Raw genomic sequence first — 27874 nt, 5'->3', positions numbered from 1 at the left:
TCCACTTGGTAACAGTAGGTGGCAACTCAGTGGTGCAGCCTCTGCTCTCCCTCTTTCCCTGCCTCCCTGGGATTATGGTCCTTAGGTACATGACAAAACATAAGCTTTAACGTCAGGTTCTGCTTTCTGGGGAATCCAGACTAAAATATCTTTCTATTGTTGATGAAGATTTTGACCTGTTTCCAGTTTGGGGCATTTTGCAACATGCTGCTATATATCTTCCGGTACGTGTCTTTCGGTACATAAAAATACACGTTTCTGTTGACGGTATCCTTGAGATTGGAACTGCTGGGTCATTTGGTCTGTGTATGTTTGGTAGATACTGCCAAGTAGTTTTCCAAAATCTGCTCGGCTTCTTATCTTACCCCACTTCCTAACAGATACATTTGTGGCTAAGTACAAGAAAATATCCTTCATATCACAGTTTTCTCGCTCTCATGTGTAATAATTCAACAGGCTTTTGCATGGAAAAACTAATTCTCCGTCTTTGGAAATCTTTAAAGGAGACTGGTGACAGGGACTTTGTGGAAAAGATCCCTTTTCTGGAAGAGTTAGAATTAAACAAACTTTAGGGCTCCTCTCAACTCCAAGATCTTACAGTTTAGTTGATTATCCAGGAATCAACTTCTGTTAAGAATAATTCTGTATCTGCAAACTGTTTGCAAATGGTGTGATAAGAAAGTATCTATATACATAAAGATATACATCTCTTTCTATATATGTGTATATATATGTATGTATACACACACAAGAGGGAATTAGGGAGAAAGAAAAAGTAAATGTGGCAACATGTTTAAATGTTCACAGTGTTATTCTCCCAAATTTTCTCTAGGTTTGAAATTTTCACAATAAAATTTGGGGAAGAAATTGAAAAAATAAGAAATCCTGAATAAATCTCTTGGAAGAAATATGTTTTAAATGTTATTATATTCCATCCTGTGGGTATGCTATATATTCCTATGGGATAGTATATAATCCTATCCTACATTTTCTAAATACTGTCTGTTAAGCTCTGAATCATTGTGTGCCTTAAAATTCATATGCCAAAGAGCCAACCCCCAATGTGAGTGTATTTGCAGGTAGAAACTTTATGGAAGTAAAGGTAATGAGGTCATGAGGGTGCAGTCCTCAACCAATAGGATTAGTGTCCTTACAAAAAGAGACACCAGGGAGCTGGCTCTCTCTCTCTCTCTCTCTCTCTAAGCGCATGCACTGAAGAGAGGCCATGTGAGGACGCAGTGAACAGATGGCTGTTTGCAACCAAAGGCGAAAGCCCTCACCAGATACCAACCTTCTGGCACCTTGATATTGGACCTCCCAGCCTCCAGAACTGTGAAATAAATTTCTGTTGTTTAAGTCTGCAGTGTTTCATTATGGTGGCCCCGAGCAGACTTAAGACACTGTGTAAACTCTATTTTAATTAAAGTCCTGTGAATTTCCAGTGAACTGCACATACATGACGTAGACTGAGCTGTAATCAAAGCTGCATGATATGATGTGATGCATCTTCCTGAAGTATTTGTTTTACCCAATGGGGGTAATATAAATTATTTTCATATTAAAGTATCCATATTCATGTGTATTAGATGCAACATGTAAAAGGGCCATAGATTTCTAAGGCAAACCAGACGACCCCCCCAGAAAATTTTGTGCTTACTATGGGATAGCTCAGGCTTTGTATCTAGATCCTCTGGAGATATGCACTCATTTATATGGAAAAGTTTGCAAAGCATTCTTCTTATTTTTTTTTGGACAGTTTAATGCAGGTGCTAACTACGCTTTTCATCTGTATTTCGTGTCTCTAAAAGGCAAGGATTTTTAAAAACCACAACCACAACCTATTATCACAACTAAAACAATTAGCAGTAATTCCTTTGTATCATCCAATATCCAGTCAATATTCAAATTTCTCTAGTTGTGTTATATACATTGTATAAATATATCTGTATGACTTAGATTCACAGTTTGAATTTAATAAATAGATTTGAAATTAGAACTTGTTTGAATCAGAATTCAAGTAAGATGCAAACACTGTTTCTTAAGTGTCTTTTAATCTATAGGTTCCCAGGCTATTTTTTTCTCATAATTTATTTGCTGGAGAAACTCGGTTGTTTGTCCTGCAGAACTTCCCGCAGTCTGGCCGTTGTGATTGTACTCTTGTGGTATCATTTAATCTGTTCTTTGTCCCCTGTTCCTGTTTAAAACTTGACAATTAGATCTAGAGAGAAGCCTGGCTTCTCCCCATGCCATTATACAAAGTTATTTCCACAGACACGGCATTTGGAGGCTCTAAAATACCTGTCTGCATGTCTAAGATTGTCTTTTCAAACCTTAAAAAGCATGTAATTATATTTGGCCTGTATTTAAGTAAGGGCTGTTTTACAAGGGGTAAACATATTATTGCTAAAAAAGAAAGGCTCTTTTTTATTTAGACGAATTTTTTAGGAGAGTGCTACTGAAATCAGTTTAAGTCAAACAAAACTCTCAAATCTACAGAAATTAGTTTTTTATTTTAATTTAAAAATCATATTCATAAATATGTAATTTCAGTTTCAAAATTATAAATAATGACTTAAAACTGCTGAAATAAAAACTATATAAAGCTTAAAAATAAAAGAACCATCCTGTAAGGACAACTGGCTTCCATTGGGGGAAAACAAACTGACACCAAAATAAATCCCAGATGGAGTGCATAAGTATAAAAATAAAACATAATTCTAAAGGAAAATTTAAGAGAATATTTTTATAATCTTGGGTTGGGGTGGAGTGACAATCTGACATCAAAGCCAGATACCACAAAGGAAAAGACTAACATATCTTACAACATAAAAATGAAAAAACTTCTCTATTTAAGCCTCTCAAAAAACAAAATTAAAACCCCATATTACTACAAAGTTTTCAAAGACATGAAAAACCAGAAAAAACATTTCCAATATTAAAGGCAGACAAAGAATTAAAATCCTTAATAGACCTTTAAGTTTCCATAAGAAAAATTTCCCCATAGGAAAGTGGGCAAAGCTCATAAACAGCAATTCATAATAAAGAAAATAAAAATGTTCAAATACACGAAAAGATGCTCAAACTGAATACTCATCAAGAAAATGCATGCAAATTATAACAGTAGGAAATAATTTAAAATTGAAATTGATAGTATCCAATGTATTCACATACAGTTGATGAGAACATGATCTGATAAACCTTCTAGAAGGAAATACAGGCATATATGTCAAAATAAAGATCTATATATCCTTCTCCTAGGAATCTATTCTAAGGAAATAATGAGATATCAAACTACATATATAACATAATCTCATTTGTTAAAAAAAAACCCTGAATATATATACAAATATATAGAGAAATCTGTAGAAAGATATAAAGCATACATAATAGGGGGTAGGGATGGGAGGAGAGTAAGAGCTTACACAATATTATCTCTGTATGATGAGATTACAAGTGATCTCACTTTGTTCCTTATATCTTTCTCTGTTGTCTGAAAACTTCTCCCTATGATTATGCATTACAGATTATATGCAGAAAAAGTAAAGCTATTTTGAGAAAAAAACATGCCGAGATTCTTCTAGCTTAATGTTCTGTTTCTGATCCCGGCATCCAAAGAGAGTTTGTGAAAAGCATGCTCACCACGATTACTATAAGTTACTATAAATATTTTTAATTTTTTCTATTAATTTGTTAATTTATCCTAAGTGATATTCCTTAATTACATTTTAGCCTGAAAATCTCAGAGAATATATTTTAAAATATTTTTTCTATTAATGAGTCACTTAGCTATTTTCACATTATATCTAACATGCATCTTATGAAAATATACTACTGCTTCTTTAAAAATACATATATACATAACTGTAATTCACATTAAACACAGTTGCCTTAAATATTCCAGAATAAACCAAAATAAAAATTCCTACATTTTCTCCAATGTAAATTTTAAGAAAGGGAAATAGTCTTCAGTCAGGCCTTTTACTGAAAAGAAAAGAAACCAATTTGCCAATTTTCTCACAAATGTAAGAAAAACAGCAAAGAGAGAGATATACAGAGGACATCAGAGAACTGACTGGGTTTAACGGCCTGACATATGAACTCACCAAAATGACACCCAGGCTCCAGAGGTCACAGGACTCATCGTAGCCGTTGTGATTCAAGAGCTCTGGGGCGGCGTAGTGAAGAGTGAAGCACGGCGTCTTCAGAGGCTGATTATCGGGTGGCTTTAAGCGTGCAAACCCAAAATCAATTACTTTAATTTCCAAATTGTCATTTTCATCAGTGAACAATAAATTCTGCAAGATACAAACACTTCATTACCTTCTCATTAAAATGTAATGGGACTTGGTGATGCATTTATGCAATATTACCTGTCTATCTATTTACACTGGATTCAGATACAGAAAGGTCTGACAGGGTGGGTCTGGGACCTGGATGTCAGCGTACCGTCACTCTCTGCTTTATACTTTTCTGTATCACATCAATTTGTACAAGGTCATGTGGAACATTTTCAATGGGACCATGCCTCTTCTCTGTCTGCTTGTGTCTGTCTTCGACCTCCTCCACCAACCTCCCTTCCAACCTGGCTCTCAGGCATCTAATCCTCATTTAGAGATGCCACCAAACAGAAGATGGAGATTATTATATTTTCTTCTAGCATTTACTTTTCTTTCCTGGCACTTATCAGCTCTGCAATATTAGTTCAATGTCTTCACCCACATGAGACCATAATTCCATGAGGCCAGCAACTGTGCGTCTACCTTATTCATGACTCTCCCATGTAGTAGATGCTTTGGTAAATATTTGTCCATTGAATGAAGTCATAAATAAAATAGTTATACATAATATCTAGTAAAGCCTATTAAAGAATACATGGTGGAGACATACGTTTCAGAAATATTTTTTCCAAAACAGTTAATACTTGAACATTTTTGATGCTTATGGATATTACCCCTCTATTATTCAGAAAACATTGTTATTTTGAATCGTTTGCCAAGCCGTGTCAATCACTAAGGTTTTACTGATTACTTTTGTATTTACCACTTGTTTAAAAAAATCTAACTGTACTGATGGGCAAATTTTTATGTACATTTTTATTAGTACATCAAGCTAGTATGCACAGTAATTGAATCTGATGATATTGTCTTTAGACATCTAACAAAATCTGTTATGCCTTTTTGACCATTAAATTATTCCCCAGTTCTGGAACACCATTTGCTTTTTAATATTATTTGAAGTGAAATAATATACATCATAGAATGCTTCACTGATACAAAGAAGAAAAATCTTCTAGGCCCCCATTCAAAAGTTAAAAATGAATGAAGTGGTAGGAAAGAAGCAAAAAAACTAACTGAAAAGTTTTCTTAAATTTTCTATTATACAAAATGCCTAATCCTGAATTTCTGATGGAATTAAAATGTGAATATTATTCAGTGTAAGGCTTCACCACAACTGAAGTCATAGCTGGGGTTCATGGACCAGGTACTTGGGGGAAGTCTCAGCAAATGACCCCTGAACTCTTCCACAGCACAAGGCACTGTGCTACATACAGAGCAGTGGATGAAGCACACCTGGCCTGTCCTCCCAGAGCCTACAAGACTTTGGAAATGACTTTAGTGTCTTCTATACTAAGACCAGCTAAGGACTTCCTTGTTCTTAGATCTTGAAATGGAGGAGACGTGGCACACCCTTCTTCACTCCTCTCCCAATTCTCAAAATGTAGTTGGCTGTGCATGGTCAGAAGTGGCAGGAATTAGTCATTCAAACCACATTTATCCTTGTCTCAAGTTCTGCCAGAAACTAATTTGATAAAATTTCTCAATCTTTCAAGAATATGGGGACCAGTTTGAAAAATACAAAGCAGCTTACTAAGAATGTCAGCCAGCTTCTAAATTTATTTGATTCTCACCTAGAAATTATCTTGCCTATGCAGAATATGAATACCACATAAATATCTACCAAAAGATATATAGTCAGATCTTAAAATGCTACATCAATGCGAAAAGGATTAAACTTTTAGCTTGAAAATAATATACTCTGCCACTTAAAAGTCAAAGTGAAAGCTATTTTATTATGAAAGTGTTAGTACAAAGGCACATTTTCATGTCTCCAAAATATATGTTGATTTAGGATTGTAACGGTAGTAGAATGTCTTTAATAATCAGACAATTCTTCTTTTCAAATGATTATTTGAAAGAAAAGCTTTATGGCAGATAAGAATTAAGCTATGTGAGTATCTTTTTACTCAGTAAAATAGGAAGGCAAATTTCAATTCCGCTGGAGAGGACAGTTGCATCATTTGAGACTCATGAGGTGACAGATGGCCAGTTATCAAAGAATAAAACATGTGAAAATGAATTCTAGACAGTCATGGAACAGATCTTTTCAATTAAAAAAATTACATGCTTGTTCCTTGTCTATCAAAAAAAAAACAGTTAAGTGGTATGCTTTCACATTTAAAAATAGACAGCAAATCTCCAATGTACAGAGTGCCATATTTTTAGTGGGCGTTGTGTGGGAGAGCGAGAATTGTGATGAAGGAAGCAGAGGGGTAGCTATCATAGTTGCAAGTTCATAAAACACAATTCACTTTTGATTAATTACGAGTAATATGAATAACAGTAACAGAAAGTACATAGAAGCTTAAATATTTTGGGACTCAGTCAATTATATCCGAAGGCACAGAATTCCATTTTTAAAACATCCTCTTCCTACCAATAATCCAAGGTACTTCAATAAAAGGCAAAAATGGTGCTTTTTGAGAAATATTCTTTTGTAATCTAATACAAAAATAAACACCAAATTATTATTTTAAATATACTTAAGGCATTATAATCACATGGTAGTTAAAATTGAAATTCTATTTTAGATAGTAAATATATAGAATTTTGCATAGGACAGAGGATGATTCATTGTTATTCTTTTATAAATTATTGGGTTTTGTTTTTAAATTTTCATTATTCTTTCGATGATTTTCTAAACGGGAGGAATTTTCATATTTTTGATACTAAAAAGGGATCATTCTAGAGTTAGAATCTTCTTTCTTAACCTTTTGAAAGAAAAAATATATAAAAAGCTGCTACTTCTACATTGCTACACAGTTCTATAAATATTATAGTACATGAGCAAAGAAAAGCACATGTAAGGATGGCATAACTCATTAAACAAAGACAATGCTTTATATTTAAAAATTTAGAACACAACAATATACATTGCTATTCATGAGCTAATCAATTTGATTACAAAAGTAAAAGATAAGCTTTCAAAATACACTGTTAAAATCCCTCTAAAATGGTATACATATAGCAGGGGCATTATTTTCTGCTACAAAAATTTCCATTGCTATTTTTAGTCCACAATTGTTGCATAAAGTATTTCTTCCATAAAAGGCTCTCACACTTACAAATATAACCTCAAGATGATCAGCCGGCAAAAAAAAAAAAAAAAAAAAAGAACGAACGAAAAGACAAATTTATTTTAGACTGAAATAGAAAAGAAAAAAAATGCAAGAAACGTGATATTTGCAAGTATCTATTTAGCAGAAAGCCCTGAAAATAAAAAATCAAAACAACCCCCCCCCGAAAAAAAGCCCACACATATCTGGGGGATATTTAATAATGATGCTAGATTGCATTATATGAGAAAACATGTAATTTTATACCTCGGGTTTCAAATCTCTGTGTACCACTCCAACATCATGCATGTGGCTTACAGCTGAAACAAGCTTCCGCATGATGTAGCTGGCTTCTGTCTCACTGAAGTGTTTCTTTCTCTTAATGCGTTCAAATAGCTCTCCCCCGTTCAGAAGTTCCATCACTAGAAATGTGTGAAGCTAGAAAAGAAAGAAGAATAATGTGGAGGGCCTTAATGAAGAGGAGTAGAAGCCTATCAACGTATAAAACATTTCCTGACTATGAACCATTACCAATAAATTTAAATAGTCCCTTGTTAAAATAGTCAACGGCGACCCTTATATTTTAGGGGAAAGAGTTGAAGGATAATGTGACTTTTTTAGAGTTCTATTTTGGTAATGGAAAATTTCAAGTACTGCAGTGAAATTTTTGTATATCCTTTCCTTGACTAATTCTTTCATTTGAATTCCATTCCAACCCTCTCTATCAAGTGTACATATCTTTCTTCTTAAAGTGTAACCTAGTACAGATAATAATGTGAAATTGGCTGCTTTAAATAATATAGATTACTGATGGAATATGGGCAACTACCCCCAGGAGGCCTGACACACACATTTAATGGCAAATTTACCTTTTAAAAAAGGCACGGTTGGATGATGTCACTTTAAATCTTCTGTTAGGGCTCAACAGATTAGTTTCAGTGTTCCTGTTAATTCCCATGCCAAATACCCATAACTCACTTTGGGCTTTTTTTTTTTTTTAAAAATAATTGCTTTTGAACCCAAGGCATTATCTTAATTAAATAGTATTAAAAGTCATGTATTTACTATGTTTTGCATACATTCCCATAAAGAAAATAATGTAGGAGCTATTGAAAAGCAAGGGAATTACATCAGCTCCCCAACGAACACAAATGGTTTAAAAAAGATACAAATCGATATTCAGATTCAAGCGCTATGCCTATAGCACCAATGTCACTCAACAAACAAAACAAAGTATGCTTTCCTTTGAATTAGCAAAGTCCAGGAAAATTGCTTCATTAAAAAGATGATTATAAAGACATTATCCTGCACATAGTGGGCAAATTCTAGAAGGTGAATAACGATTTTATTAAGAGAATTGCTCCCAGGCTATTAGAGACCATGCTAATTTGAGTTTCTACGTCAGACAAATTAAGATCAAATCTAAAGGTCTGCTACAAGTATATGCCAGCAAGCTTTAAAAAAATGAGGGGCAAGACCTATAGTGGTTTAAGAGATAGGTTTTAGAGTCAAACCTGCATCTGAATGCCAGTTCTGCTACTTACTTATGACCTTGGGGGTGTTACTTTACCTCTATGAACTTTAGCACCCTTACCAATGAAATGCAGGTAACAGTGAAAAAATGTATATATAGTAGCTTGAATAATGGCCCTCCAAAGATGTCCATATCCTAATCCCCAGAACCTATGGATGTTACCTTATATGGTAAAGGGGATTTTCAGAAGTGATTAAGGCTCTTGAGATGTGAAGGCTCTCTTAATTATCCTCCAGAGTCAACAGTATGAGATGGGACTATGGAAACAAAAGACTGGAACGAAACATGGAAGGGTCACAAGTCAAGAATGTGGGCAGTCTCCAGAGCTAAAAAAGAGAAGTAAATAAACTGTCCCTTAGAACCTCCAGAAGGAACCAGCCCTGCTGACACCGTGACTTTACAGCAGTGAGGCTGATTTTGATTATCTGACCTCCAGACCGTAAGATAATACCTCCGTATTGTTTTAGGTTTGTGGTAATTTGCAACAGCAGCAATAGGAAACTAATAGAGTAGTAAAGCACAAATCATGGTACACAGACTACACTGCTGTACAGTCAAAGGCTGGAGACACACCCTCAGTCAATTTCACCCATCAGTAGAAAAGAGAACTATGGTGGATTCGGGCATGATCTAGGCAACTGTGTCACCATCATGGAGAAAACAATGCAAACTATCAACAACTGTATATTAGAATGATAATATATTTATACTGGTATACATAGGATTACATCATGAGATGGTTTCTATTCTAGTAACTCTTGAATATAAAAATAGCAAATAATAAAGTTAATTTGTCACATAAGTAAAATATTAGGGATGTAGTTCCTGAGATCTGACAGTGGCCTGACGGTCAGAGATGGAAAGTCTTTCGGGGGAAGTAGCTAGGGGCACAGCTGCAAAACCGAGGGGTGTGTCCAAGGTCATCCACCAAGCCCTTGATGGATGTGTGGATCGCCTTCAACAGGAGACTACCTAGGCTCCTTGTAAGCACCCTCAGTGGGCAGGGGACTCTACCTGCACTGTAGTTGAGTGGCCCGGTGAGGTGGAGGCAGCAGAGGAGCAGGGAGAACAGTTCCCCCCGAGTCCTTGCTTCAAAGAGCTTCCTTTCCTGACTATAAGCACCAAGGATGCAAGTAGATGATGTCATTTTTGGGTGTTCACTCACCTGATGTGAGTGAGCTTTGTGTCTGCCTCCCCTAAGGCAGTAGAACAAAGTAATTAATTAAGTGCTCGTTCTGAGGTTGGACTGCATGGGTTCAGATTCCAGCAGTACCACTTATAAACTGGGAGACCCGGTTACTTAATTTCCGGGAGTTTGATGATACATGTAGAATGAGTGCTACAATACCTGTACCACGTAACGTACGTGAAAATAAACAGCAGCAGTTATTATAGTTATGATGCTCCTGCTGCTGCCGCCTGGTTTCCCCACCGTGTGTCATGCTTGGCCACGGCACTCTGGGAAGGTTCAATGTGGTAGAGAACTGGGCCACCGCTCTCCTAGGACGTGGATGTCACGGTACCACACTGGAGAGAGCCCAGAACCGGAGACCAAGTCTTCCTACTAGATTTTCACTGATGTGCTATGTGACCTTGGTTGGACGAGGCTCATGATGCACCCCCCCCCCTTTTTTTTCCTGTGGGAAAACACTCATGACCTTCCTGAACCTCAGTGTCTTCTCTGGTAAAGTGAGGGCCAACCACATCCAGGACTGGTTTTAGCTCTCGCGCGCAGCACGCTGTCTTGCGTCAGCCTGCGCCATCCCGCTCAGTCCCAGGAGGAGAGATGACTGTAATGGAGAGATTTCTGCAGGGAAGGAGACATGGACCTGACAAAACAGTGTTCCTCCTGTCTCTAACGTTACATAACCCTGTGTGAGGGGACTGCTGGAAAGTGGGACCGGGGGTAGAAGGCGGATAGCATGACCTGGCCTGTGGCCTGAACAGAATCTGTCACCTGGAATAAGAAGATGGAAAGAGAGTATCTTTGCCCTCTGCTTCCTATCTGCTCTTTCAGTTTGCACTAATGAGGCTTCAGGCTAAGTTCTACTCTTGAAGTTAAAGGGTTAAGTTGACGGCTGAAAATGACTGAGTACTGAGAGGTACGCTGAGACGAAGCTATGCGGGGTGGTAGTTGAACGTGCAGTAAGCACAGTGAGCTGGGCTTTAGCCCCCCATCCTCCTTCCAGGTCCTACACGACCACGACTGAGAGAAGCAGAAGTGAGAGGAAGCATTGATGTGGGGATGGGTGAAAGCATGTGTGGAGTGGCTTCTCACCCTCTCACGTGGCTCGGTCATGTCCCATATCCCTGACTTTGACCCAGCACCAACACAGCTGATGAAAAGTAGAACCCTGTATATGAATTAGTATCCACAGAAAAAAAAGTGGACTACCTGATCGTGAAAAACTTCATGTAATTTCACGATATTGGGGTGTCCTTCACAGAGTTTCAGAGCTGTTATTTCTTTCTGAGTATTGGCTTCCAACCTGCAAGATGAAACAGTTAGTCTCTACATCCCTCTTCACCAAGTTTTTGGAAGCATTGCCCCAATCCTAATTTTGTTTTTATTTACAGTATATTCAGAAGGTAAGTGTCAAAGTATCAGAATGAGGCTTCCCTCACCCTGGTGGGTGAGTCATACACCCACCAGAACAAGTAAAGCATTATTCTTGAGAAAAATGATCATTTCTGAGTCAGGAAAGAGCTAATCACATGAAGAAATGGATGTCTACTTGCCTGACAATTTGGTAATAAGAATATACAATCATGGAGGTAATAATCAGTTACCAAAACAACTAGCTGGCTCTCAAACTACGCCTAGGTCACTAAATAATTGCAGAACAAAATATTTCAAATATACAACTAACAGGAATGGCAAAAGCTGCTGAACTCACTAAGCGAGTCTGATTAAACAACACCGCCACAAGAAAGTCTTCTCATAATAACCTGAAAAGCATATCATACTATGATTTATGTCTAAAATGGATTACTTCCTCAGAGCTAGAAGTATAATGGATCAACTGATGAGCTGAATGGCTAAAACCTTGGTTGAAAACCTTATAATATACCATTATTTTCCTTTTAAATAAAAATCTTAATTTATAGAAGCCATTGACTAGGACAAATACATAAGAGAGACTGCTGGAAATGTGATACCTTTTGCTGATTATTTTGACCGCAAATGCTTGGTTACTTTTTTTGTTTATGCACTTTCGACAGATGGAAAAACTTCCTTCTCCCAATGGTTTGTCCTTCAGATCTAGGTCATAGTGTTGATAGAATGGAGAGTCCTGACAAGAAACCAACATCATTTCACTTAAGAAAATATTAGTAATACACAGGGATAGATAAAATTGTTGAGTAACAGAACATTATTAATGTTAATAGGAGTGGAATACACTTATAATCTCTAAAAATTCATCATTAGCTCATTTCTATCACATATATCACTTATTTAAAATATATTACTTTCTATCGTAAGAAACGAGCTCATTCAAATGGATGTTAATAATTCTCTAGGGCAAATCTTACTATTTCCATTTATTCATTTTTTAAAATTACGTTTTAGTCAAATGGAAAGTCTATTAAATTTACTTGACTTGAGAAAGTCAATTAGTGTTGGTATTTAAACCATGAATATGTCATTTAATTAACCACATGGCTACACCTTCATCATTGCACTCCTTGCCACATTTGTCACTCCGGGACGATCGACTCCCATGTGAAACTGAAGGGGGTCTATGACGGCTGCATTACGCTTGAAGAGAATAGAAGGAGCAACAAAGGAATAGCCCTAAAAAAAAAGAAAGGTAAAAAAATAAGGATTTGCAATTTTCCAGTTTAGCACAGACTAGATTGTAATCATTTTTTTCTTCTTTGACTCCGTGCTTTCACCACTGAGGGCGTGGGTTCGATCCCGCATTGGGGAACTAAGATCCCACAAGCCACATGGTGAGGCCAAAAAAAAAAAAAAAAAAGCTCAAATATTTGTTAAGATGAATCTAAAATGCAAGGTTATTTCAAATCAATAGAATAATGCTTTTCAGAAGGAGATCACGCCATCTTCTGGTAGAACTAAACCAATTCAAAATTAAAGGCACAAAAATACTTCCTTCCTATCCCATCCCCAGCATCTGACTCATAGATATAATTCTTTTGCATTGCTGATAAAAGTTTGCTTATAAACGAACACAACTAACTTCTCAAAAAAGGTACAGTTAAGGAACTAAAAAGTGGTCCAAATGCTACTGGTTTTCAAACTAGATAAATAGCAAGTTTCATTCCAGTCACTTTCTAATTCAGCAATTATTTGACTCATTATATTTCCTTAGGTTAAATTCAAAACTGAGTTTTAGAAAAGGAGTCAAATCAAAAGGCAGAATGATGTGCTGAACCAAAAGTGGTACAGATCTTCCTCGACTTACAATGGGGTTAAGTCCTGACAGACCCACCATAAATTGAAAATATCCTAAGTTGAAAATGCATTTAACACACCTAACCTACCAGACGTCACAGCTTAGCCTGGCCTACCTTAAACTCAGAACACTTACGTTAGCCTACAGATGAGTAAAATCATCTAACACAAAGCCTATTTAATAATAAAGTGTTGGATACCTCATGTCATTTACTGACTACTGTACTGAAAGTGAAAAACAATGGTTGTTTGGGTTCCGATTGGTTGTAAGTGTATCAGCTATTTACCCTCACGATCGAGTGGCTGACTGGGAGCCGGGGCTCACTGCTGCTGCCCAGCATCGTGAGAGGATCGTACTGCACATCACCATCTCAGGAAAGATCAAAATTCTAAGTAAGGTTTCCGTGGAATGCGTATCACTTTTGCACCACCATAAAGTCAAAAAATCCTAAGTTGAACCATCGTAAATTGGGGACCATCTGTATAATGATGGATGATTCATCTGTTTAAGCTAGAACATTCACTAATTCGAGGAACATTTTTTTCAACATCTGCTTTGTCCCAGCCAAGTGCTAGCCACTAGTGTCACCTATGTCCAGAGACAGTGTCTGGACAGCCAAATTAAACCATACTACTGGGATACTAATGGGAGTCAAAGAAGTGAAGCTATGATGCCATTTAATAGAATATTTTATCTTAAGTCTGAGAAAAGATCCTTTCCTAAGTGTAAAATCCTTTCTAAATCTTTTTTACGAGTTGAGAAACAGTTCTGATTAGTCACTGAAGATAAAGAATCAGATAACACTGTTTATGAATTAAGGAATATTTTGTATGATTAGAAGTAAAGTAGTATTATATTCTCTATAAAAGAGCTTGAACAGAAGTAAAATTTCAGGTGTAAATTCAACACATATTTATTTGCAATATCTCTGTATTTAATAATTTTGAAGAGATTATACAGTCCTGTTTTTCAAGATGCCAAAAAGCTTTCACATGGGAAAATTAATCTCTTCTTTCAAAGCATACATGGCCAACAAACATGTGTGGGCTCTTGGAGATTACCTGAAACAGCCTCTCGGAGCTCTGGGGCAGTGCTGCGGGAGAGTAGGTGGGATCCATTTCTGTGAACTCTTCTGCAAAGTTACTCACATCTAATTCATCTCGGATGACTGGCTTAAAGGGTGCGGGCACTTTTTTGGCAGCTAAATCATCCCAATTTATTTTCTAAAACAGAGAAAGAAAACTGGTACAAAGTAGAAATCAACAAAGTTGAAATATATTTTTGAAAAATAACAAAGATAATGATTTTAATTAAACAACAGAGAGAAGCACATATTTTTTAAAATATTTATCTTATTTATTTTTGGCTGCATTGGGTCTTTGTTGCTGTGCACGGGCTTTCTCTAGTTGCAGCGAGAGGGGACTACTCTTTGTTGCGGTGCACGGGCTTCTCACTGCGGTGGCTTCCCTTGTTGTGGAACACAGGCTCTAGGCATGCGGGCTTCAGTAGTTGTGGCACGCAGGCTCATTAGTTGTGGCTCGCGGGCTTCCGTAGTTGTAGCTCACAGGCTCTAGAGTGCAGGCTCAGTAGTTGTGGCGCACAGGCTTAGTTGCTCTGCGGCATGTAGGATCTTCCCGGACCAGGGCTTGAACCCGTGTCCCCTGCACTGGAGGGCGGATTCTTAATCACTGCACCACCAGGGAAGCGCGAGAAGCACATATTTCAAACTAATGATTTAAAAAAATATTTTTTTACAAGCAGGAGCACATGTTTTGACCACAGCTTATAGCTCACTAAAGCTGTGACTGAGATGAGACTGTTCTCCACCACTGTGGAATCTCGTCCTGGCCACTGGGGGGCACCAGGACACCCTAGTTCACCCTTAGGGATAACAAAAATTATTTTGTCATGAGTCCCCTGAGACAGGCGTTAAGCCAAACCAAAACCAAACCAAACCTAAACTAAATTATAATAAAGGGCTTTAAAATGGATATGAATATTAACTCTAAAGGAACATCCCTATTTTTTAGAGGCAGTGTTAACTAGCTTTCCTTCTGTACTTGCTTTTCCTCCTGGCCATCTGGACAAATTAGAAAATAAACAAACTCACTCTAATTCATGCATCGGTTTATGTCTATAAGTCTAAATGATACTGTGATAGTATGAACTGATGTAACCATTCTTTTCTCATTCAACTGTGTTTAAGCTATTCAACATTGCCTCTTCTCTACCCCATGGGATAATCCAGGCCCCCTTTCTACCCATGTCAGTCACTGTCTGATAAACTGCCATGTCTTCTATTATTCAAATTCAACCCTCTGTTCCGTTTTCTTTATTCTCCTTCTGCCACGAAAAACCACCTCAGGTTATACTTACTGAATTGAATCCCACAGATATCCTATTAATATATTTCTCTTATAATCTAAGATGTCATCCTTGATAGTAAGATACACACTTATTTTATGTACCATTAAGAAAGAAAAAGCATTACCAATCAGAATAGTAAAATGTTGTCCACTGTAAGCTGCATACTGATTTCAGAGATGGTGAAATGTGAAACTTGTACTTCTTGGTTGATGACATCCAGTAAGTATAATCAACTAACATAAAATGTTTTTATTATGCCCTCTTGTGGAAGCAATGGAGGTAAAATCATTGAATTAGACCTTCAAAGTTTTCAGCTAAAATGGGTTTTAGAGATCATTTAGTTCATCCTCTTTATTTGATCCAGATGGAAATGGAAGCCCGGAAATCAGAACCAACCTTTTCACTTAAACCTTTGGGAGGGTCAGTCTCCTGACTTTCTAGTTCGTGTTCTTTCCTAGTGTATGATTACATTACAAGCATATGATTACAAGCGTATGATTTGTGCTTGGCTCTTGTACATACATTAAGAGAAACTTCTAGAGTAAAGGAGTAATTTAAAGAAATATACTGTTAGCAGGAGAACGTTTAGTATGGAGAAAATTGAACGCTCTTACAATCCTCTCCACCTCCACCCCATTTGGGTCTTTACAAGTAGAATTTTGGTCTTTCCTGAAGTGTCCCTGTCGTTTAAAAAGTCAAGGCAATTAAGTAACCTAAAATTACTATTCTAAGCTATAGAAAAGAGAAATTTCTCTAACATGAAAGCTATTTTGCAATATTCACAAGTACAGGGAACCGTGGAGAAAAAGATCCTAGGAAAATATGATTTGGGGTATTTTGCTTGAGTATGTTCTTGAATTTTACCTTATTGTTAATTTCTGAGCCGAACTCCTGAACAAGATATATGAAATAGTTTGTTCAAATGTTAACCTTTCCAAGACATATTAATCTATGAAATGCACATGCTGAGAAATTAATTTTATTTTAAAGGTACTTCTCACTATGTTACTGAACTTCTGTAAGATGTACAGTAATGATTTTTTAAATAGTTACACCAAGAGACTGAAATAAATGTGCCCTTTCTTGAGTATATAAGTACAGAGAGAGAATTCTTATTCTCAATTACTATGTGTTTTTCTGTATTAAAAACACAATAAATAACAACATGAAAGCTTGCTCTGCAGCAGAGTTTTTTTCTTTGTTTTGGTGTGACAGTTTCATTAATTTTGGTGATAATAATGTAAAAGCTCAGTCTGCAAAGTAAAAATAAAACCTTGATGGTCCCTTTTGAGCATAAATATTTAGGTCATGCTTGTTGATACGATGAAATTATTTAAAAGTCATAAGCTCAGAGTTTTAGAAATCGAGGTCATGGTATCCCAGGTTGACCATTTAGATTGAAATAATTAGTCAGCTCAGTCTATTTAACTTTTTTTTCGAGTTATCTAAAATTGTGGTCATTTTGTGGACAGCACTGAGCATACTAGGTTGAGCAGGCGTGTTGGTGCTCTGCAGAATGGTCTTACTAGGCTTTTGCGGAATAAAGCACTGTTTCAAGTACAAAGAAAGTAAATGAATAATTCCCTATATATTATAATACGTAACTGAGAAAGAGGCTGATTTTGAATTTTCTAAGATTTCTTCTGGGAAAAGAAGAGATGAAATCACTATCTAAAAAGTATAACACAGTGGCAGTAATAACTCGTGAACTGAGAAGTAAAAAATATAATAAAAGTCTCCTTAGTCTATATGCCTAAATCTTGAGATCACAAATGGAAATCAATACTCAGAAACTCTAACCAATAAGTATGTAGAAAATCAAATGTTATTATAATCCTCCCCTCTCTCCCTTCATATAGGGAGAAAAAGACCATTTAGGTTCCTACAAGTAGAATTCTGATTCTTCTTCAAGGGTCCCTGTCATTTAAAAATTGGGAGAAAATGACTCGGAAACAGCCCAAGTTCACTCATTCCACCAAGAACGCCAAGTACTCTGAAAACAGCAGGGCATATAAGACCATCTGTTCAGTATGTTTCACCTGAAAGAAGAGATGTTCTTTGATTTCATCTGCATCACGTGGACCACATCCCAGTCTTTTCTTGGGATCTTTCATCAACAGACGTTGAATTAGGTCTTTGGCTACAGCACTCATTTCTTGGGGATACGGAGGCTCGCTTTTTAATATTCTCCTGTAGGCAGATAAAACTTGCTGTTAAAACCACCATAGGATGAAGTGATAGTGACCGTATTCTTCACAGAAAACAAGTATGGCGCAACACACTCTGAAATTGAACTATATGTGAAAAACGGAGATAAAAATATGAGATACCATGAAATCAAATTTCTCAAACTTAAGCAGAAACGAAAAGCATTGATCATTTTCCAGTATAAGTCAATCCTCATGGGAAACTAACATCCCAAATATTTAATTAGAATAAAAAGGCTTGGGGTTGGATTAGATCTCCTATCTATGGACTAGACTCTATGAGTAAACCTTTTACAATGGAAACAACTTTAATAATCTCAGAGAAGAGAATTCAGCACTCAGATTTGGAAGGACAAAAGAAATCCCAACTCTACCTGCCTAGCTTCTCTTGCCCTGTGTGCCAGTGAACATAAGGCGCCAGCGGGAATGCAGAGGGAAGGAAGCCCCAGAAAGGGAGAGTCAGAACCCATTGGACGTGGCTCAACTCTTGACACCAGAGCTGGGGGCTCTTCATGGGATGAAAGCATCTGCTTATTTATCTGCGACGCTAAAACAGACTGGAAAGCCTTAGAAGGCAAGTGGTGTTCAAAGATGGAGTAAACGCTACTATTTATCACAGAAAGTAAAAAAATTAAGATAATCAGGTTTCTTGATGAAATATCTTGAATTATTCTAAGGTCACAGATGAAATCGATCCAATCCAAATGTACCTTTGCCACTCTTAAAAGCCAGAGCAATAGTTTAATGAGAAAGAAATAATGGAAGGGGCTGATGGAAATTAAGAAGCTTAACATAGTACACATGGAGATAAACAGTTTCTCAATTATTTGGTTTGCAAAAAGATCCCCTGTTGTTCATGAAAATAGTAATAACTGTTGTGGAACAAAAAATAGATAATAAGTTAATGAGAGATAGTACAGTGCAGTAAGAACAGGAATGTGGAGCCTTTTGGGATCAAGTTCAAGCACTGGCTCTGCTGCTTATTGGCTGTGTGACCTTAAAAGAGTTAATTAATGCCTTTGTACCACAGTTTCCTCAACCGCTTTCTCAACCGCAGTACCTGCCTAAAATGGGTACTATGCCTCTTAAATGAGTGAAGACGTGATGTACGGTGCTTGGCACTGCCCCTGAAACGTAGCAAATGCTTGATAAATATGAACTACTCACTGTCCTGCTCCCCTATTTAAGGCAACCACAAAGAAAACAGACAGCCTGTAGCAAGAAGCACTGAGCATCAGGGAAATGATGGTGGGATGGTAACTTCTGACTGAACATTCCAGCAAGTGTTGTTCATTTCAAAGCGAATTCTACTTCTAGCACTCCATCCTGGGAACCTAAGAAAATGCTGAAAGAACAAGCCCCCCCCCCCAAAAAAAAGCAGCAGAACCTCTTTTCTTTCTGATTCTTTAGTGTTTTCCCATGACTCACTGCCCGTCAGGGTTGCGACATTAGAGAATTATCCTCTCCTGACATAAGGTGCGGGCGCCCTGTTTCTTAGGGAAAAGCAAGCACAGCCTGTTCCGTTTCTCCATCTTTAATGTCCTTTCTGCAAAAAGCAAGAGCTTCTTGTGTAAAAGGACCAGGCTCTAGATTCACTGCTGCTGAGCCATGTGTAGAAAGAAGCACTTTGGCTGACTTCATTTGAGGGTGCTGACTCTGTACTGTTACTCTTACACCTAAGTCAGCGACGTTTACTGGCAGTCTGCTCCGTCAGGCACTGGGGGAAGGAATGGTCAGTCTTGTTGACCGTGGAGGGTTCGTGGAGAAGGAGGGCCAGCGAGAGAGCCATGAGCACCTGAAGAGAGGCACGGCCCCACTGAAATGCCCAGACTGCAAGGAGGCACAGGAGACCCCGTGCACACTTCCGGGCAGTAGTCTGGACACACAGACAACAGCATCGGTGTGCCACCGAGGTGTGCGTCAGGTCCACATGCAAGGGAATGAGAGGTTTAGATTCGGGTGAGGCAGGGATCAGATCGGGAAGAAACTGAGTAGAAATCTACAGGAATTCCTGCTGAAAACAGTGCTGATGAGGGAACATGCAGAACAAACAGAGATGACCCTCCCCTTTCCTGAGTGAGAACAGGGCCAGAAGCAGCGGGAGCAGACCCGCACAGAGCACGCTGAACACCCACCCGACGTAGAGGAGTGACAGCAGGAGCCTTGCTGGAGACTCACGGAAGGACCACTGCTGTTGTCATATAAGCAGAGTGGCGATGTGGAGAGGCTCTGAAGCCCAGGAAGAGGACCAGAAACTGGGGATGGGGTGGTAAGGAGACAGTAGGCTCAACCCTTTCCTCCACGGGAAGATGATCCCGGATTTACCGTCTTCTTATACTATTTCCTTGAAGTGCACCGGGTCAAGGTGGATGTGAGGTGTCAGGTGTTCAGTCATTCTGAAGTTACCCCTGAGAAGTGAACTGCCCGTGGCCAGACAGGTGTGAACAGGCACGTAGGTCCTGGGGGTTGTCTTGTCCAGGACTATTTAAAACATATTCACGAGCCTCTGTGTGTTCTCTCTTATTCCCGAGGGTGTCCTTGTCGGGGCTTGGAAGCTGTGTTCGTGGGAGTTAGAAGACAGAGTTCCTGCACTGAGTTTCCTCTGCTGGGTGGTCCATGCCCGCCCACTAGGTCCCATCACTAATGGCTGAGCGTGTCCCTTCTGGTCTGGGAAGTCAGGCCTAGGTGGTTGGAAAGACCTCTGATGAGATGTTTGATGTTCTCATGCCGATACCCTATGCTTCCTGACCTGTATCCTTCCAGAAAGCTAAGTAAAACTGGTGCCAGATTCCAGCCTGTTGTGCCCTGTGAGTATGAATGTCAGTCTGAGGGCCAGCCCACCGTGGCTGTGCAGAGTGGGCGCTGAGAAATGCGGGTGCAGGTGGAGGATTTCTGTGGGAGGCCCACTTGTAACAATACCAGGGCATCTCGCAACAAGGGCTGGGAGACATTTCTTGGGTGTTGGCTGCCACTTTACCTCTTCCAATGTGCTTGATTTCTGAACTGGTAATAACCCAGAGCTATTTTTTCTTGCTTCCAAATGAATCTTAGAGCTCTCTGTAAAATCAGAACAAGCTCTGAATTAACATATCACGTTGAACACTTCAGTGTATATGATCATTCAATCCATACAAAATTCCTATCAAAAGGCTATTATTATCCCTGTCTTACAGATAAGGAAAGATTCCTTTCAAAAAAAAAAACCAAGAAATATACATATGAATTAAAATTTCAACCAGATACTTTAGAACCTGGATAATATTAATATTTATTTGCAAGAATTAATGATAACACAGCTAAGAAAATTTTGAAAAAGAAAATAACTGGGGAGAATTTGCCTAACTACACAGTAAAATGTATTATAAAACAAAACTGTGAAAGTGAAGTGGTAGTAAAATAAATTAACAGCCATATCAAGTGAATAGAAGAGACAACTTGAAAAATAACCAGGCATATACAAAAACTTACATTGTTTTTAAAAAGTGACCAGCCAACATAGGAAAGACCGCATTGTTTGACAAATGTGCTGGGTAAACCAGCTATGTGGGAAAGAAACAAACAAGGCAAGACCCTTGCCTTATACCGTAAGCCCAAATAAACTCTGAATGGATTGAGGAATTACATGTAAAATGCAAAATGAAATAAAATTAAAATCTATAGTAATATATAAATGAATATAAAATTTCTTCCTATTCATGGATGGAAGTTTCTGAAAACCCTTGTGGTAAAAGAAATGCACAACTGATTAGCTTAAGAATTTATGGAGGGCTTCCCTGGTGGCACAGTGGTTGAGAGTCTGCCTGCAGATGCCGGGGACATGGTTCGTGCCCCGGTCCGGGAAGATCCCACATGCCGCGGAGCCGCTGGGCCCGTGAGCCATGGCCGCTGAGCCTGCGCGTCCAGAGCCTGTGCTCCGCAACGGGAGAGGCCACAACAGTGAGAGGCCCGCGTACAGCAAAAATAAAAGAATTTATGGAGTAAAGGGTGAGGACATCAAGATTAAAATTAAACCTATGATGGAGAGAGAGGTAGGTAGATACGAAATAAGCAAGGATGGTAAAATATTCATGGTAGAATCATGGCAGTGTCCACCGTAACAAATATTTGCAACTTTTCATAATAAAATGTGGTGGAAAGAGTGAACCTATGAAACTTGGCACATGTGTTTTGTATGTTCACTAAAACATAACAACAAAGAACTGTCCCAATAAAAAGTTATCAGTGACCTTTAGGACAGTGGTTTATGCTCACCTCATCCCTCCACATCACCCACATCACCTACATCCTACAAAATTGCTGTTACCCCCATTCTTTAACCTTTTCCTTTATTTTTCTTCACGGAATTTATAGACTACTATATATTTATTTGTCTATTATTTATCTCTCCCAACTAAAATGTAAGCTCAATGGGAGTAGGGATTCTTTTTTTTTTTTTTTTGGTTTTAAAAAAAGCAGTCTTGTTCACTGCTTTATTCCCTGGGGCCTAGAACACTGCTTTCGCCTAGAGCAAGTCCTCAACAAATATTTACTAAATCAATACATGTCTAATTGTTCTCCATTTACTATATGAGGAGCTTTCCTCTTCAGTTTCCATAGATGCCTGCAGATAACTTTTCCACTTTTTTGCAGATAGCAAAAGATGAGTTGATTATTTCTCTCTGTCCTCCATTTATAAGTTCACAATCTTCCCCATTTCATTGTGGACTCTCACTTCCTGGTTCCCCAGTGGTCCCCAAATCACAGAATCACATACGTGCCTGCCTGAGTTAGAAAGATTTTTCACTGAACTACTGACTCTTAATTTTTGTGCAACGCAAGGGGGACAGTAAAGCATATCATGGTGTTATCTACTCAATGGTATACTATACAGCCATTACAAAAGTATGTTTATGAAGAGTTTGTAATTAGAGAATGCTTATAAGTTTACACAAAAACTGCAAAATATAAAGTTAATTTCTAGTATGAGCACATTATTCAGGTGAAGAAGACGAACGGGAAATAGTAGCAGTGTTCATCTCTGGGTGTTATTACTGCTGTTTTCCTCCTATGCACGCTTTAAACTATAGTGAACATTACCTCTAAGAATAGGCATGATAAAATGAACTTCATTTACAAGATCACGGACCTGCTAAGAGCACTACCCAGACTGGCGAGGACTCCAGGGAGTCTGCAGGACCCTGTGCGTGTTTCCCCACGTTCTGAAAAGCATTTCCTTCTACCCTCTGCCTTTGCAAACCTCATTGGCGCTCTCAGCCCAGCCCACGCTATCTCTCCATCAGGAGGGCGTCCCTGACGCTCCCAAACCCAAGGGACTGTGCCGCCTCTGTACTTCCACAGCATTCATCTTACCACTCAAACATTTGTCAACACTCTCTCTTATGATGAATTGTCATCTATTTATTCCATATCTTCCCAAACAGTATGTAAGTTTTCTTAGGGCAAGAACTATGTGCTTCTATTTCTCTTCCTCCTAGGAGTTAAAAATCACTCAACAGGGCTTCCCTGGTGGTGCAGTGGTTGAGAGTCCACCTGCCGATGCAGAGGACGCGGGTTCGTGCCCCGGTCCGGGAAGATCCCACATGCCGCGGAGCGGCTGGGCCCGTGAGCCATGGCCGCTGAGCCTGCGCGTCCGGAGCCTGTGCTCCGCAACGGAAGAGGCCACAACAGTGAGAGGCCCACGTACCACAAAAAAAAAAAAAAAAAAAAAAAAAAAAAATCACTCAACAAATACTCAAGTGATTAATGAAATCAATCCCTCTGTTGTCTCTGGACCAGTCCTTCCCAATCCTTTACCTGAAATAAGCATCTGCCTCACCAGCAAACAGCCACATGGAACCAAGTGTTACCCAGGAAAGAGCATGAAGTAACTTCCCAGTCACTCTGCACTTGACTCCAGTCCCACCTCCCTGTAGCTCTGAATCTTTAGGTAACTGAAGCTTAGCTTCCTTGTCTGTAGGACAGCACATGCTGCTACCTCATTTTCAGGGTCGTAAGGATTCAAGGCCATGATGTGGGTGAATTTGGGCACAGAGGTTGGCACACAGCGGGGCCCTTAGCCTGGCTACTCCACAGGAGCGCCCCTTCTCTGAGCCACGAGACTGGCTGCCCAGGGAGGACGGTCCCATGCGGTCACTTCCCTCTGCATGTCACTGAGCTCTTTCTTGATCCAGATCCACCTAACCTGTGCTTCCTGAGGCCACATCCACTGGGTGATTAAGAATAATGAGATGAGATTCTTTGGCTGGTACCCCTGCTGGCTTTTGCAGAGCGTGCGACTCCACTCAAAGTCTCATCCAGTAATTCCTGGGAGTCCCCAGGGCATGTCTTCTGTGAGCTATGAATGCTCCTCTTCACTCTCTCCTACAGCATCTTGTTTCGTCCTTCCCCCAGGTCTCTAACAAGGCCTCCGACCCCCACTGCCTGAGAAGCCACCCACCTGAGAAGCCGAAGGGAGAAAATACCTGTTTCTCATGAGGTTAGAGGAACCAAAGATGTGTGCGTGATCTTGTAAAGATTTGGGCTAAGTTCCTTTTCGTTTCAACTTATAGCATCTCCTCCTTAAAAGTGACAGATGAAACCTAGAATTGTCCTTCCCCGCTCAATGGCTAAGGCCTCTGTGAACCCAGCTGGTATACCTGGGCTCCTCTCCCTTTGACGCCCGCACAGTTAGATTACTAATGGGTCTACTAGACTGGTTTATCAGATGTGCCTGAACGCGTCTTAATCTCAGAGGTGGGCCCAGCTTAGGCTAAAGCTGGGATCCCATTTCACTCACCAGGGCTTTACCGGCAGACCTCTTCCCAGGCCCTCCTCCTTACTACACTCTTTTCTGTGGCCCAGACGATGCTCTCCAAGCTGGTACTTCTCCACCCACTCCATTATCTGTGTTAGAGTGCCCTTCCTAACAGGGCAAGATGACAGGGATAGGAGAGGGCCTTGGGGCTTCCTGCGGACCAAGTGGCTGCATGTGACAACAAACTAAGGCCGTGTCGGGGGTCAAGAGCAGAGTGGAACACGTGGAATTTCAAAGAGATTGCTGAATGGAAAGGAGCCCAGGCAGAGAACAAGAGCCAGAGTATGGAGCCAAGATGCTCATCCTGAAGGATGGGGCGCCCTCCCGGGAGGCCCTGGAGAACCACGGCATGTAAGGAACAGCAGATCACGCCGCAGACCAAAAGAGATGGCGGATTTGTGAATGCAGAGGCTAACTCTTCTTTCCACAGCCTTTTCCAGTAGCTGTGAGGCTGACCTTTGAGGCTCCAGGTGGATGGGAGCAGTGGAGAACCGGCTGGGGCGGTAATCAGAGGTGGCAGCGAAGCAGGAGGTGGAGGGGAAGCTCAGGAAATGGCAACCACTCTGATGGAGGCTCTGAGGGGCCCTCTCCACGGCGGGAATGATCAGCCCTATGTTTTATGAAGGGCTCCAAACCCTCTCCCCACCCAGGGAGTGCTTCAGAGGCAAATTAGTAATTCAGTACCATTTGGCCCTCCCCACTACGTGTTATGCAAGGGAAGCAGGAGTGAAAAGGATGATAAGAGGGAAGATGGAAAGCTGAGGATTATGGTGCCAAGGGATGGGTCATTTTCGCCCTGCTCCTCTCCCATCACTGGACTCCGGTCTGAAGCTGCTGTAATTGTATCCTGTTAAATAACAGGTAGAGGAATAGCTCTTGTGACAAACACATTAATAGATTTGGGGTAACGAGTCAAAAAACACCTGGGAAATATAGATACTGCTATTGGATACAAAAATACCTAGAGAGAAGAAAAGAAAAAAACAAATTGCCTATGGGGAATTAAGAAGGCTTTATAAAATATGCTGACAAAAAAATTTCATCATAAAGACATAAGAAGAATAAGAAAGCCAAGGAAAAAAATAAATTTGATCTCTTCTTAGCGTAAGAAATAATGATATTTGTTGTTATTCTATACATAACTCTGAAAGTAAGACATCAATAAACAGAAAATGTAAAATGATACAAATGGGCTAATTCAATATGTTACTGAATAATTAACATGGATAAAACAGAAAAATACAACAGAATTACTGTTTTTTGATTTTGCACTTAGAAGACTAAATTAGCACATCACACAAAATCAATGTTTTAAAATAATTACTTAAAGAGAAACACTCGTTGCGAGGACAAATAAATTCTTACCTAAACCAGGGGTCAGCAAACTTTTTTGTAAAAGGCCCATGGTAGGCAGATTTCTAAGCTACCCAATGATCACTGTCTCCTTGTATTCACAGCCTCATGTTGCCTGGACCTAGTGACTTTCTTATAACCAATATTATTCAGCAAAGATGAGAGAATGCCACTTTCATGATTAGGTTACAAAACAGTCCATCTTTCTAGCAGACTCTCTCTATTGCCTTCCCAGCTTGCATGCTTCGATGAAGAAGTTGCCATGTTGGAAAGGCCCACACAGCAAGGAAGTGAGGGTGGTCTTCAGCCAACAGCCAGCAAGGAACTGAGGCTCTCAGTCCAACAACCCAGAGGAACTGAATCCTGCCAACAACCACATGCGCTTCGAAGCAAATCCTTTCCCGGTTGATCCTTGAGATACTGAAAGCCCAGCCAACACCTTGACTGCAGCCTGTGAGTGACCTTGAAGTGGAGGACTTAGCTAAGCTGTGCCCAGATTCCTGATCTACAGAAACGCTGAGACAATAAATGTATGTTGTCTTAGGCCACTAAGTTTTGAGCTCATTTGTTACTGAGCAATGGATAATGGGTAACTAATACAAGGCCAGACAATACATTCTTCAGGCTTTGGAAGCTCTATGGTCTTTGGGGCAACTATTCAGTGTTGTTGCTGCAGCATGAAAGCAGCCAGACGTGATAGGTAAATGGATGAGTACTAATGGATGTGTTCTAATAAAACATAACTGATGGACACCGAAATTTAAATTTCATCTAATTTTCACATGTCACAAAATATTGGTCACCTTTTGAGTTTTTCAACCACTTAAGAACGTAAAAAGCATTCTCAGCTCACAGGCTACACAATAGCAGGCAGCAGAATGGATTTGGCCTGCAGGCCACAGTTTGCCAACCCCCTACCTAAACAACACCTACAGCTCTGTTTAAACCATTATTTTTATAACACTTAGACCTGAATTTATATAACATTATGCTTAGGATGGCACTATGAAACACAATAGTAAAGTATACTTTATTGATGGATAATGAAATACCAAATAAACATCTCTTGGCAAGTACTTTGTAAATTTCCAAGGCAGAGAAAATGAGACAGAAACAACCCTGCCGGAGATGATGGAGGACCTGCAATCAGAACCTCTACGTCCTGATGCCCAGGTGAGGGTAAATCTAATTATCCTGGTTTACACAGCCCCAGGCAAGAAAAAGCTTCCTTCTTGAAGGGAAGGCAGAAAAACTGCTAGCAATACCAGTGGCTGAGGGGACACCTTCCTGTGTGGCAGTAACACATACCCTGAAAGAGGAAGCTCTACACAGAGGCAGTAAAAGCTAGTGGGAAACATATGTGTACGAAAAGCACATGCTACATACGTGAAATAAAACTAAGAAACAGACTCACAGAAAAGCTGAAGAGCTATCATTTAAATCTATAATGTTGACAATTTGATGTTTGTTCAGAATGGTACCGAGGAATGATGAATCTAGAAATCATTTCACATGAACAGTTAAGAGAACTAGAAAGGTTTACCCTAGATAAAACTATCTTCAGACACCTAAAGCAATGTCTGGAAGAAACCACAGAACACTCTGTTCTTTAGTTCCTGACCAGAACTGACGTGCAGAGGTTAGAGGAAACTAATTTCAGCTTGTTTTACGGGAGGAGAAATTCTGATGGAAGGGGCTTCCTTGAAAATACCTTACACAACAGTGTTATCTGTTTACTGATGGCACTCAGACAGAAAGGAGAGAACCGTCAGGGACACTGATAAAGGGATTCTTACACCATGGAGAAAG

At 39.4% G+C, this 27874-nt stretch overlaps 1 protein-coding gene across 1 annotated transcript in view; it reads right to left on the bottom strand.

Annotated features, from left to right (window-relative positions):
- The window catches only part of RPS6KA5 (ribosomal protein S6 kinase A5), a 187288-nt gene that overhangs the window by 6099 nt on the left and 153315 nt on the right, over nt 1-27874 (bottom strand). The window contains exons 8-14 of the mRNA XM_082841951.1: nt 17752-17902; nt 14407-14568; nt 12598-12723; nt 12087-12220; nt 11323-11416; nt 7661-7831; nt 4104-4295 (exon numbers count right to left, since the gene is read on the bottom strand). Coding sequence (XP_082698077.1) covers nt 4104-4295; nt 7661-7831; nt 11323-11416; nt 12087-12220; nt 12598-12723; nt 14407-14568; nt 17752-17902 — 1030 coding nt within the window. The remainder of the gene's footprint in view (nt 1-4103; nt 4296-7660; nt 7832-11322; nt 11417-12086; nt 12221-12597; nt 12724-14406; nt 14569-17751; nt 17903-27874) is intronic.

The sequence above is a fragment of the Leucopleurus acutus genome (assembly GCF_964270905.1).
Source record: "Leucopleurus acutus genome assembly, chromosome: 1".
Classification (NCBI taxonomy): Eukaryota; Metazoa; Chordata; class Mammalia; order Artiodactyla; family Delphinidae; genus Leucopleurus; species Leucopleurus acutus.
Note: the sequence above shows the minus strand (reverse complement) of the source record. Positions and strands in the feature narration are given on the sequence as shown.